The 13,345-nt window shown below is 39.5% G+C and overlaps 2 protein-coding genes across 3 annotated transcripts in view; one reads left to right on the forward strand and one right to left on the reverse strand.

Annotated features, from left to right (window-relative positions):
- The first annotated feature begins 3,605 nt into the window (after positions 1 to 3,605).
- Positions 3,606 to 5,730, forward strand: mad2l1 (MAD2 mitotic arrest deficient-like 1 (yeast)). Its single transcript, XM_057341641.1, is given in 5 exon segments — positions 3,606 to 3,722; positions 4,034 to 4,180; positions 4,356 to 4,476; positions 4,988 to 5,091; positions 5,433 to 5,730. Coding segments are annotated over 5 exon segments (609 nt in total). The 5' UTR covers positions 3,606 to 3,658; the 3' UTR covers positions 5,606 to 5,730.
- A 200-nt stretch (positions 5,731 to 5,930) lies between these two features.
- Positions 5,931 to 13,345, reverse strand: part of pde5ab (phosphodiesterase 5A, cGMP-specific, b) — a 43,348-nt gene continuing 35,933 nt past the window's right edge. The window contains exons 16-21 of one of the 2 annotated variants that reach the window (XM_057345826.1): positions 12,472 to 12,572; positions 11,021 to 11,098; positions 10,879 to 10,942; positions 9,214 to 9,288; positions 8,982 to 9,065; positions 5,931 to 8,353 (exon numbers count right to left, since the gene is read on the reverse strand). In XM_057345826.1, coding sequence (XP_057201809.1) covers positions 8,231 to 8,353; positions 8,982 to 9,065; positions 9,214 to 9,288; positions 10,879 to 10,942; positions 11,021 to 11,098; positions 12,472 to 12,572 — 525 coding nt within the window. In that variant the 3' untranslated portion in view covers positions 5,931 to 8,230. The remainder of the gene's footprint in view (positions 8,354 to 8,981; positions 9,066 to 9,213; positions 9,289 to 10,878; positions 10,943 to 11,020; positions 11,099 to 12,471; positions 12,573 to 13,345) is intronic. The other variant, XM_057345817.1, reaches the window with a different exon arrangement.

Below are 13,345 nucleotides of genomic sequence, written 5' to 3' on the forward strand. Positions count from 1 at the left end.
ACCCATCACTTCTGTCAATAATTGAAACACTAAGAGAGAATCTTAACCCTAATAACATACAGTCAGGTGCCGGTGTAAGAGAAAACCCTACCATATGGAATACCTGATTACCATGACCGCCCTTGCATCCCATGTGGGCATTACAGTCTCAATGGACACATCCAGCCGCAGTTACTGGTGTCCCCCGAGGGAGGAATCTATTTTCTCCACCCTCCCCCTACAGAGAGCCACACAGAGACCCTGTTGTGCCTCCAGAAAATGCCGCTTGCTCGGACTTCACGAGTTTCAAAACAGAAGGTACAGAAGATTGCATTGATGTTACTGAATGCAACTCTGATCTTTGCATCTTTTTAAAGCAACATCTAAATTCCAGAAGAGTTCTGCCATTATGTATTTACATGCATTTAATGTTTATTCTGTGAAACACAAGAGAGTGCACAAATTATTTTGCACAAATGATTGATTGACTTCCGATGTTTCATTCAAATCAAATAGTAGTGCTTTTCTCAGCTTTGCATTGCTGCAAAGCAGCAGTACACTAAATACATTCGGAAAATATGGAAATATAAGAAAAAAGTATAGAAATTAGAAATCATGGAAAGCAGGGAAAATGATGAAATATTAGAATACATGCCTGTTGCATTTTTTCACAACACAGTCTCGAGGCAGTTCGTGACAGTCACGAAATTTAGAATCTATCTATATTTGTGTTCATGGACACGAAATTCCCCCCTTTTTTATGTCACTCGGCACAAGTTTTTTTCGTGGTAGTCAGCACGAATTTCAGTCTTATCTTTTATATATCAACACCGTGTGTAAATGATCCATGAACAGATTCTAAATTTCATGACGGCCTTGAGATTGGGTTGTTTTTTCAATAAGCTTTACATTCACAAGGCCAATGACAAGAATTGTCTCTGTGTTCGTGCATTTCTCAGAAAAGAACTGTAAAAAACCAAATGACAATTTTTGAAAGGCCTGTGGGCGGTTACGTAAGTTACGTAAATTTTTGTCTGAATTGTCCCTTTAATTTACATATGTGGCAATATAAACAGGTGTCCATTAAGACGCATGCAAAAGAACCTCTCACCCTCCTTCCCCGCATGTGGCACGTCAAAAACAGCGCCCTGCTTTTACATGTAAAGTGTGCAGAAAGAAAGCTCACTATTAAGCAGGACAGGTTATTTATAGTAAGCGTTGAAGTGTAACTGTGAGGTTTGGTATATTCACGGGTGAGAGGTGTAGACCTCATGAATGAGCACTGTCGAGTTACACACTGGCTCTCTTTCAGCGTGTTTCTAAAACATCTTTTAATTCTGCTTCGCTTCTCATTGGACGTCTCGTGGGCTGCCGGAAACATTTGTTTCGTAACACATTTGAAGAGGCAAACAAATAAACCAAGGTGCTGTTTCTCTTAACTAAAAGAACTACATTTGGGGGTTTATAATTTAATCGGTTTTCCAAATTGATATAAATGTTAAGTTAATACCTTTAGTCTAGCAAAATGCCACCCGGCCTTGTCTTTAAAAAGTATTCTTTTTCAGAAAGTCACTAAAGTATTTACCTAAAACGTTTTATTTCCAAAATCAATATTCAATTGAATCATGTACATGGTTCCACACAATTTAATTAAGTTTTTAAACATAACTTTACGTTTTGTTAAAAAACTTTATGTGAAACCGACGTAATTAAATTCCAACAAACTTTTCCACAGCAAAACTGCTTGGCGATGAATTAAAACTTGAAAATCTCTCGTAAATGCAGTATCTCAGCAGTGAATATTGAGGTCAGTTATAGCCGTATGATGTCTGTATGATGAAGAGGCGCAGATGTACCCAAGACCGAAAATCAACACCCTTCATCCCACAACAGCTGAAAGTAACAGATGTGCTTGTAAAGAAACACTGGATCTTTCACAATATAACTAGACTTCCCAATCCAAACCGTGCAGAATCTTTGCAGAAAGACTAGAAAACTAAAGGTAATAAAACCTTAATAAAGACATATGCACTCCTACACATTTGAGTACTTTGCGTAAATAAGTGATGAATTAATTATAACATAAACTGATGAAATGTCGGACCCTGTTTAGAAGATGGTATGTGTTTTATGAAAGAAACTTTGGCTCAGAATCCAACGCTGCCTGACAGTGATAGTCAGTGGATGCTGTGGGAATTGTCATTTATGAAAATACAGCTGCACATCTGTGCACAGGAGATGGTGGAGGCTGCCAGATGACTGCAGTTGTATTTCAGCAGTTTGCATAAACATCCGCAACTAAATGTTCAAATCTAGCAAGCAATGTGACAACAGGCGTGAGTAACATCATTTGACCCGGTTCTGTGTGAAGTATCTTCTCTTGAAGGGTGAGAATCGTATATATTTTACGTCTGACATTTTTGTCTGACACACGGTGAGGGCCGAGATTTATGCCTCTCCCTAAACCATATCCCTAAAGCCTTTCCCTACGCAAATATGTGAAAGTGAACGCTTCTAGATGAGCAAGCTGAATTTTTTTGCATTATTTGCTACTTCTCAAATGTTTCAGACCATTTTTTGTTTCTGTTTCCGGTTTTCTCTCTTTAGGTTTGTGACAAGCTACTTGAATACTAACAAATTAGGTTTAGTGGAAGCAATATTTAAACAAGAAAAAGTAAACAAAAACAAAAAAAATATATATTTTTTTAAATGCCGAGGTGGGTCTCTGTTGTGTTTCTGATGGTGAGATGTTATCTGGCAGATGGAAACCAATATACCTTTTAATTCTACTGGAATAAAACCAAAGACACACCACATACAGGCATTTTGTCCTGGTTTTAATTGTTCATTTTGGAATTTGTAATAGAAACATTCCACTAAAACATTTCAATCACGTTACTTTTATTCCTCAAGAGGGCGCTCGACGACACAAAACCCAACTCCACAACTAAACCACACCGTTTAATATAATTCATTTTTTTGTCTGCCATTGTCATGCAGTAGTTACATTTATAGTAGATTCAAATTAAAGTTGAGCTATTGTGATATCGATCCTTAACCGTGTTCACATTCGTTAGTGGTACCATAATTAATTATCGTAGTTGCAGAGGTCTTTGTGCACATACTAGTATAGTCGATTGCAATAGTGAAGTCATTATTTCTAAAAAAAAAAAAAGTGATTGATTCTAAAAATATATATATTCACATGTGTAAAACACAAACGGAAATGATTGTCCCATTCTCACCAGCGATGAGAAAAGTATAAAGTGTCACGTGATTATACCGTAGGCAAGAGTCGGGATTATTATTTACACGTGAAGTACGCCATAAAAAACCGCCCTCTTTTATTACTAATACTAACCGGTTGTGTTTTATGTCGATAAAAGACACGTTGTCGTTCACACAAAAAGAGCTTGATCAAACAGTCGCACTCTACACGTTAAACCTGAAGAGTTGGCGTGTTCGTCTTCATGCAGCGTTGCATCGAGGTATCGCGACAGAGATCCATAAGAACAGGTTTCGACTCGCTCTCGCGGTACCTTGACGTCACACGTCGTCAGTCTGCACAGCGCCGCATGAAGTCGCCTTAAAATGACGTCAGACGCAGCGTCTGAATTCAAACTGATCGGCGGTTACGAGGAGATAGAAGGAGCTCATCCACACGCAAACTAACAGCAAGATGTCGAAGACACTGAAGGGAATAACGCTAAAAGGCAGCGCGGAACTTGTTGCCGAGTTCTTCTGTAAGTAATCAAATGCAGCGGAAAGACATTTTATACAATTTACGGCGTTGTTAGTGGCCGCCGCTGCCGTTTTGTTTGATATGTGTTCAGTTTCTTTTTGTACGTGGGGCATATGTTTATAAACGGATCACATTGCCATTTTTGACAACAAATAATAGCGGTTACTATGCTAAAACCGCGGTCAATGCACAAGAAAATCACAACTTGGATCGAAAAGCACCAGTAGTTTGGTCTTGCAGGATCACGTGCTCGCGACACAGATGTTTTCGGGACACTTACACAAGTGCTTTTGTTTCTCTGTCTGTGTGCAGCGTTTGGCATCAACAGTATTTTGTACCAGCGAGGGATTTACCCAGCAGAGACCTTCACCAGAGTCACACAGTATGACATGAGCCTCCAGCTGACCACAGACTCCAAACTGAAGAACTAACTCACCAATGTCATCTCGCAGCTCAAAGGTCCGTTACAAACACGCGCTCTACTACAGTGGCAGTGAGCCTTAAGATGCTTTACAATAAGCCGTTAAACAAATAGGGTTTGCTTATGAGGGAGGTCAGATAAGTTGAGATCCAGGTGAATGTGGAGTTGTCCAGCATGTGGTTCACAGAGGACGGGCGATGCTTGTCTTTGCAGAATGGCTGTTTGACTGCACCGTGCAGAAGCTGGTGGTGGTCATCACGTGCCTGGAGACCAACGAGGTGCTGGAGAGATGGCAGTTTGACATCGAGTGCGACAAGACGTCAAAGGAGAGCAGGTACATGATGGCAGACTTGGGGAATATCTTTGATCGCAGCCTATATGCAATGTCATACATGTTTTGCTTTAAAGGGACGCTTCACCCAAAAATGAAAATTCTGTCATCATTTACTCTCCAGTTGTTACAAATGTGTATAAATGTCTTTGTTCTGATGAACACGGAGAAAGATATTTGGAAGAATGCTCATAACCAAACGGATCTCAACACCAATTGACTCCCATAGTAGGAAAAATGACTTCATCTTTTTGTGTTCTGTTGAAGACATTTTGAAGAATGTAGGACAGCAAGCAGTTCTGGGGCACTTTTGACAACCAGTGTATTTTTCCTGCTGTGGGAGTCAGTGGGGGGCAAAATCTGTCTGGTTATAAGCATTCTTCCAAATATCTTTCTCTGTGTTCATCAGAACAAAGACATTTATACAGATTCGGAACAACTCGAAGGTGAATAAATGACAGAATTTTCATTCTCTCTCGTTCTCTCTCTCTCTCTGTACATGTTGCCTTTTCAGTGCCCCTAGGGAGAAGTCAATAAAAGCCATCCAAGAGGAAATTCGTTCCGTTATCAGACAGGTCACGGCCACAGTCACCTTCTTGCCTTTGTTAGAAACTACCTGTGAGTAATAATAATTCAGATTATTTATGTCTGATTTCTACAGCCATGGTTGCCGCATGACTGTCCACTTATTTGAATGATATTGCATCATACTCTGTGATTCTATTGGCTGTTAACCTTGAGGGCTAGCGTTACATTTTAAATCTGATTAATAAATAGACTTTAATAATAAAGATAAAAAAAGACCATTCTCCCAATTACTTTTATCTTAAAAACAGAACTCTCAGGGCTGTCATAAATGTAATTATGTATAGACGTAATTGTAAACGAATGACTGTCGATATGTTTTAACAGTATTATGTAAATGCACTTTTTCAGCCTTTTTGTGATTGTCATCACAGGTGCCTTCGACCTTCTGATCTACACTGACAAAGACCTGGAGGTGCCTGAGCAGTGGGAGGAGTCTGGTCCTCAACTAATTGACCAATCAGAAGAGGTCCGCTTGCGCTCATTCACCACCTCCATACATAAAGTGAACAGTATGGTGGCCTACAAGAGGACGGACTCCATGTGATTGTGTTATTTGTTCTGTTCTATTGCTGTTTTTCAGTCTTCTGTATATATCTTTCTAAGACTCATTTCTTATCTGTTGTCATTTTAAAAGAAGGTATTTCCCAATATGAAAAATAAATTTCTAGTTTCCAAGATGGTTTTTTATTCCGTTTTATGGCACTTGCGCTGATGTGTAAGTGTTGAATAGCTTTTCTTTTAAAGGCTATGTGCCTATGTGGAACTTGCGTACAAAACCTAAGTATTTATCTTTACATGCCATCAAGGAATGTAAAAAAAAGGTTTGCAATGAGCAAAAGTGTGTGATGTTGTGCTCTTTACCTGAGCTGGCAAAGATTTGAGTCACAAATAATAGAGACCAGCGTCTCAATCCAATTCTGAAAATGTGGGCAGCATGAATGATGTAAATGTGTCTCATCTGATGCAGGGGGGCACGTATTCTTTGAACTCGTCCCTTGGACATCAAAGTGGAGTGACCACCAGTGATGAGTCGGTTGAAAGACACCCGTGAGAAATACCCGCCGGACTCGTTATTGTGAGAACACATTTAAATACAAGAACACAGCTAGAGGAGATAAAATGAGTGTGATCATAAAAGCACAGCATCAGTAATCCTACTGCTTCAATATAGAATGTTGATTTTAGGATTGTAAAATTTATGCTGTGAAAAGTCTTTTGAAAAGGTAAATAAATACCATTTTTGACTACAAATTAAAAAACTAAATATAAACACTAAAATTACTTTTACAACCTGATTTACAAATATATAAACATTAAGTTATTCAAATCAACTTATTAGTCAAACTGATATCATTTGTAATAAAATTAGAAGAAAAAAACCCCAGAATGGAATGATGTACACTTGTGGTCTCTACTGTAACCTCTGCAACACTGCTTTCTATGAAGTATGACAAGAAAGATGATCATGTTTGATCGTTTCAGATGTGTTTATAAGTCACAAGTAAATATTTACAAGTGAAAATGGTTTTAAAAGATCTTCATTTGTAGCATCCTAATGATTGTATAATAACTCAAATCAAACAAAAGAAAAACTGGTGAATCAAAAATACAAGATCCAGCAGATCAAGTCAGGTACTTTAAGTTAAGTTTAAAAAAGTGTTTCTAAACAATCTATCGCAGCATTTTAAACATTTCTACAGGGGTCGTGTCACTGTCACTTCAAAACAAATCTGTTCTATAAGTGTGCACGTGTCATCATAAAAGACTTTCACACTATACAAAAAGTTCACATATCATAGGATTAAAACGTCTTCAGTGTTTCTTTGAAAGTACACAAGTGTAGAATCTAAAAAGCCTTACAGTCTGAAACAGACTCGGTGTAAAACACGGTTAAAAAGTGAAAAATGTCTGCAATGAGTTTTTTACGCTCGGCCTACTTTAACAGTGCAATGTAGCAAAATAAACCTTTCTAATATCTGCATTTACCTCAGTAAGTAAATGAGCTGCACGAAAACTAAACAGTTCAGTGTCAATGCCCTCTTCACATGCCTAAGAACAATAAAAAAGTTACGTTCTGGATTCAACACAAGTCAAGTTTAGTATGTAAAAACATCATCTATTGTGTTTACAGAAGTGAATTTGTAATAGAAGACAACGGGGCAAGGCACCGCGCTAGAATAGCCTACATACAGAACCTGTCAAACGTAACGCCACGAGACATCCCACTACAAAAATACCGTAGTATATAGAGTCCTTATTTACTATAGTAAACTCTACTATATTTTGATAATGAATACTACATTTTTCTGTAGTGACTATAGTGAACTGTAAATAGTGTAGTACCCTTTAAAATGTAGCGTAGTACAGTAAGACTCAAAAGCACTAGAGTATCTAAGATACACATACAGTCAATATTACAGTATTTTTTCGTGTGGGACAAAGTGTGAAGTCATTTTAAAATATGTTCAACTCTTGTGTGAACTTGTAAAACTACTAACTTTCACAAAGAGTCAAATTTACCCACAGGAACACTGGTAAGGCAGATTCCACCTACAGCAGCACACTCTTAAAAAAGGTTCTTCGATGCCGTAGATGAACCTTTTGGTTCCACAAAGAACTTTCTGGTTCACAAAAGGTTCTTCGTGGTGGAAAAAGGTTCTTCAGATGATAAAAAAGTTAGAAAGAGATGATTCTGTAAAGAACCTTTGACTGAATGCTTCTTAAAAAAAAACGTTTAAGAGTGTAGTGCCTTTAAAATTCTGACTAACAGCCTAAAAAACAAAAATACACATAAATACGTCAAAATAAATATAAACGCCTCAACAAAATCAAAAGCAGACGTTAGTAATGTCTTGCCCCAATGTCTTGTAAATGCGTTCCTTTGGTTTGCAAACTGACGGCCGCAGGTCATGTCAATACATGTTTACTCGTGTTGAACCCAGAAGATTTCCTTTAATGACGGAAGAAGATTTCGTCACAGTAGTCAAAACATGTCTTTCATGAGCTGCTTCGGCTGAACGTGTAAAGATGCATGCTTCTGTTTCATCATCAAGTCTTTCTGCATCTCACACACGCAACCTGCTCATGTGTCGTTCCTAGTTGAAATGTCTGGAGCTGTTACAGGATTAACGTGTAACTCCTTCAGCTTCTGGGACGTCGGAGTGAAATACTACAGTCCTCCGTTTAGTAAAGCTTCTTCGTCTCCTTGTTCAGCGAGGATCTTCCAATTCTGTCTGTTCCTCCTGCAACCCTCCAGCAGGGGGGAGCAGAACTCCGAGAGACCCGTCAGCGCCTGCACACGAACACACACGCACGCACGCACGCACGCACGCACGCACGCACGCACGCACGCACGCACGCACACACACACACACACACACACACAGAAAAGCAATTCCAGTAAACTACAATTTACTACAGTATACTATAGTAATGCATACTACAATTGATCAATTCACTATAGTTAATCTTACAGAATACATTAACAAAGTGTGGAAATATACTAGTATACTACTTTATTTTTTCATATGGGTCATCAATATTTTCATGTTGTCCAGAGTGAGTGTCTCTAACTCTATATGACAAAAACACCTGTCGCCATCTACTTATAGCAAGCCAACCAGTTACCCTGGTCTGTTATCAGGGTTGCCAAGTCCTCAGTTTTCCCACGTAATTGGCTACTGTTGCCATGTGTTGTTTTTAATCCACGAGTTAAAGGTGGAAGGATTTTGGCAGTCGTTTAATTTATGAATTTATGATTACCACTATAACAAAACGTTCAAGAAGTAATTATTTAATATTTAATACATTAGTCATCATTTTAATATTCGAGGTGCAGAAGAGGCATATTCACATCTATTTAAAAAGACAAGTACCAACAAAAGTTGTTTTATAGCAGAAGTACATAAATACACGTTTACCTCATACAACTGTGTGCAAATGGCATCAATAAAAGACACTTGCATGCTGGGAATTTGATCTCGCTTCTCTCTGTTCATCAGATCCTTGAAGAGAATAAAGTCACATGTTACTCTCAGGACGTCGTCGCTCATAGTGATCATGAATGTTTGGTGCTGTTGTGCTTGGTCTCAAACTCAGATGCTTGAGTTAAACACACTGTGAATGTTTCTATAGATGAAGGGAAACGCTCACGATAGGTTCAATGTTCAGCTCTTGCCGCTCCTTGTCTCCCTGTTCAAAGAACTCCGTGGCAACCAGTTCTGCTATCTGTTAAACATGAAATATGTGTTAAGCGTTGTGTTCACATACACAAGCGTATAGAGGTTACGTTCAGTCGGTCATGACTGTTGTAAATCATGAGTGGTGCATCCATTCACACCTGACCTTTATACCGATTTTATTTCGACATATTTGTTCCTCCCCCACTGCCTTCCTAAACTTGATCTGCCACCCATTAAGGTTTCGTACTACAATATACAATACAAATGTTCTTTTTAACTTATTCAACGTATCGTTGTGTATACTATATATAGTATCCATTAAGGGGCGGTTTCCAGGTCAGGGATTAGATTAAGCCCGGACGACGCCTTAGTTAGATTAGGACATTAAAGGAAAAGTTCACCTCGAAATCAAACTTGTGTTATTTTTTACTCACCCACATGACGTTCAACACGCCTCCCGGCGTCTTCAGAGCACAAATAAAGAGATTTTAGGTGACATCCGAGAGATTTCCAGGCCTCTTCAAAGACATCATGGTTAAAGTTGTTGTCAAGGTCCAGAAAAGTACTGAAAACATCCTTAAATTGGTCCATCCACTCAAAGTAGCTCAATGTAATTTTTTTGAAGCGACGAAAATACTTTATGTGCGAAAAACAAACCAAAATAACGACTTTAATGGACATGACAGAGGAGAATTTATCCATTAAAGTCGTTATTTTGGTTTTAATTTTCGCACATAAAGCATTCTCGTCGCTTGGAGCGGATGGACCAATTTAAGGATGTCTTTAATACTTTTCCAGACCTTGACAACAACTCTAACCATGATGTCTATGGCCCGATTCACATTTCGTGTCTTTTCAGCACGCATATTAGTTGTTTTAAATGTAGACGCGCAGCAGGCGCGTGGAAATAATGTGCGACGCGGTCTTTTTTTCAAGGGCATCGGCACCGCATCGAGAGGAAAAAGTCTCACTTTTCAGAAAGCCGAAAGCGCACCGTAGGTCATGTGACAAGAACCAACCAGCCAATATATAATAATATAACTCAATGATCACAGCATAACTAAATCTAGTAGCAGAGTTATTGCAAGGCTATCGTGGCCCATGTTTGCTTAGCGACGACAGACGCCAGGAGAGCGCAAAGTCCAGGCGCTTTGCAAAAAAAAGAGAACGCAGTGCAGCTCGCGGTTTTAGACGTGAAATGTGAATGGAGCGGGGGCGGAGCTAAAGTTTGCAGGAGTTGTTGGAGAGCCCTGGTTTGCAGGAAGTCCTAATATTTTCTCCAAGATAAAACTTAGATTTTGTATTTTTAATCTGCTTTTGTAAGAAAACATCTCGTACTGTCTATACATTTAGTTTGTCAGACTAACTAATGAAAAAAAGAAATTATTATACACTTCTGGGCATTTGCATGGACAAATTTAAATCCTCATGAACTCAACGCTAACATGTTTTTCTGGTTTTGTATCGTGCGAGTCTGGAGGTCTTAATTATGCTGAATAATTATATTGAAGTTGAGTCGATGGGACCACAGCTGCACCTTCACCCATAATGCTAATCACCAAACCAAGCTGATAATTACTGAAGAGAGAGAGAGAGAGAGAGAGAGAGAGGTGCTGATGATGTGTGTGTCTCTCACCCTCTTCTGTACTGGCCAGGGTTTTGTGATGGCGGAAATATCACACGCTGTCATCAGCATTGACCTGCAGATGAGAATGACATCACAACATACAGTATGAAACACGTGTGTGCAGCAAACGTGAAGAAGACAGTCCACTGACCTGAGAAGATCTCTGTGCTCTTCATCCTCCCAAACAAACTGACTGTTCTTAGCCAACTCGAAGAATTCTGTTCTCTTCCTGTGAACACACCAGACAGACAGACAGGCAGATCATAAACAAACAAAACTGACAGAGAGACAGACCCTAAACAGACAAGCAGAGAGAGAGAGACAGATCATACACAGAGACAGACAGACAGACAGATGGCCGGATCATAAACACACAGTCAGAGAGACAGACCATAAACAAACAGAAAGACAGACAGAAACAGTCAGATACAGACAGACAGACAGACACTTAAACTAGTAAAAATACATGAAAATCAGCTCTGCTCAAACACTTCACAGATTCACAAGACAACAACTGAAACAATAAGCAGGTTTCCATCACTCTGGTTTTATTCGCATTCTGAAGTTTCGCATCCGATACGAATGATGGAAACGCTAAATTTCAAAAAAGTTTTTACGCTCGCTTGAGGTGGTTTTTCATTTTGGCGAAAAAGGGTTCATGCGAATAATGGGAGATGGAAACTCAATTGCCGAATAAATTCCTCCAAAAAGTCGCATAACTGCGCAATGAGACGGCGTAACCTGACTAACCAGAGCACTGATCTTGTTACACATCAGAGATGCTGTTATTCTTAAACGCCTGAGCAAAGTCGTCAAAGTATTTCTGTAATTGCCTCTTAGAACTGTCACGACTGTAGCCAGGTTTCCATTACACTTCAAAATGCGCAAATTGAAGTAGCGCATTGAAAATATGGCCAATGGAAACACGCCAATGTCGCAAAAACTCCCGTGTATTGCAAAAGTTCTCACGCGCGATCGCATGAGGTGTTTTTTCAGGCAATACGATAAAGGCACATTTCGCAAAACTGCAATGGAAACACTTTTTGTCGTATTTACAAGTCACGTGGCGTACAAAAAAGTCACCATTGGCGGTATGTTTTGGCAGAACATTTGGAAAGATAGGATGTAGGGAATTCACATGGAGTAATATCTTATATGATGGCCCAAATGCAGGACAACGACTTATCGCGAGAAGAAACAAAATACACTTTAATCGCACAACATCATTTAATGGAAACGCAGTCATTCCGCGATATTGTTTTAATCGACGTTTAGAAAACGTCGCTTAAATTTTGCGCAAATCTGTAATGGAAACCTGGCTTGTGTTTCCCAAACAGCAGGCATCCACAAAAGCAGCGCATTTATTGTGTTTCGTAATCGTCTGCTTGCGCAAGTATTATTCTATATGAAAATCATTATATTCAGTGGCTTCTCTTACTTTTCTTAATAATATTTAGTGGCGGTTTATTAGGAAGTGACGCTTGACTAGTTGGATGGAAACGGTGCTTATTTGCAAATGTCTTATGCGATAAATTCGCAACTTTGGATGGAAACCCGTCTAACGTCTTTCATAAGTGTCGCAGACAGGACTGTATGTCTCACTTCATATAGACGGCCAGATCAGTAGCCAAAATGGCCTTTTCTATCATCTTCAGCGTTGTCTTGTACTCCTCCAGAGAGAGACCGCTCAGAATCTGATTCCCCTACAAGAGAGAAACAGTTACAGATCAGAGAAAAGTGTCGGACAGAAGATAAAGAGAGTAAGATGACTGTTGACATGAGCCATGGTAATAGTGATGATAACAGCACACTTTATTACAGCGCAGATTCACCATTTCCCATCAAACATAACACTGTGTTAAAGGGCACGTCAGGTGAATACACAGATAATGTCCGCATGACAACAACAAACCCAGACACAATGACACAACACACGGCACACCTCGCTCAACACTTTCTGACGGTCATAGCATGCATTATGTGGCCATTTTCCAAACGGCATCAATGCGCCCTTGAAGGGCCCTTCGCGAAGGGGACGTCATTTGTAGGCGCGTTCCAAACTAAAATGTAAACCGGAATCCCTTCACGAAGGGCCCTTTCAGAAGTCCGTTAACGAAGGGTACATGCCATGGTCACTTCAAGGAGGTGAGATCCAAACGCATACACGAGAGACAGTAACGCCCCACACCCTTCAGAGTTCACTTCAAGGGCTCGGCCCTTCGAAGGGAGTAGGGCATAGGGATGCTCACTTCCGTTTGGAAAATGTCCTGTGCGTTAGACCTGAACTTCTCTAACTGGGGTTTGAGGAAGAGTCAAGAGAATAACTGTAAAAAAGGGAGAATAGCAGATTAAGACTAAGGCCTAAAGTCAAAGAAATAAATGAGGTTGAAATAATTACTGCTGGTTTAACGCTCACCCAGAAGCGTTTGAGCAAAATACAAACAACCGATTTAAAACGTTAAACAAATCTCTTATA

The sequence above is a fragment of the Triplophysa rosa genome, linkage group LG1 (assembly GCF_024868665.1).
Source record: "Triplophysa rosa linkage group LG1, Trosa_1v2, whole genome shotgun sequence".
Lineage (NCBI taxonomy): Eukaryota > Metazoa > Chordata > Actinopteri > Cypriniformes > Nemacheilidae > Triplophysa > Triplophysa rosa.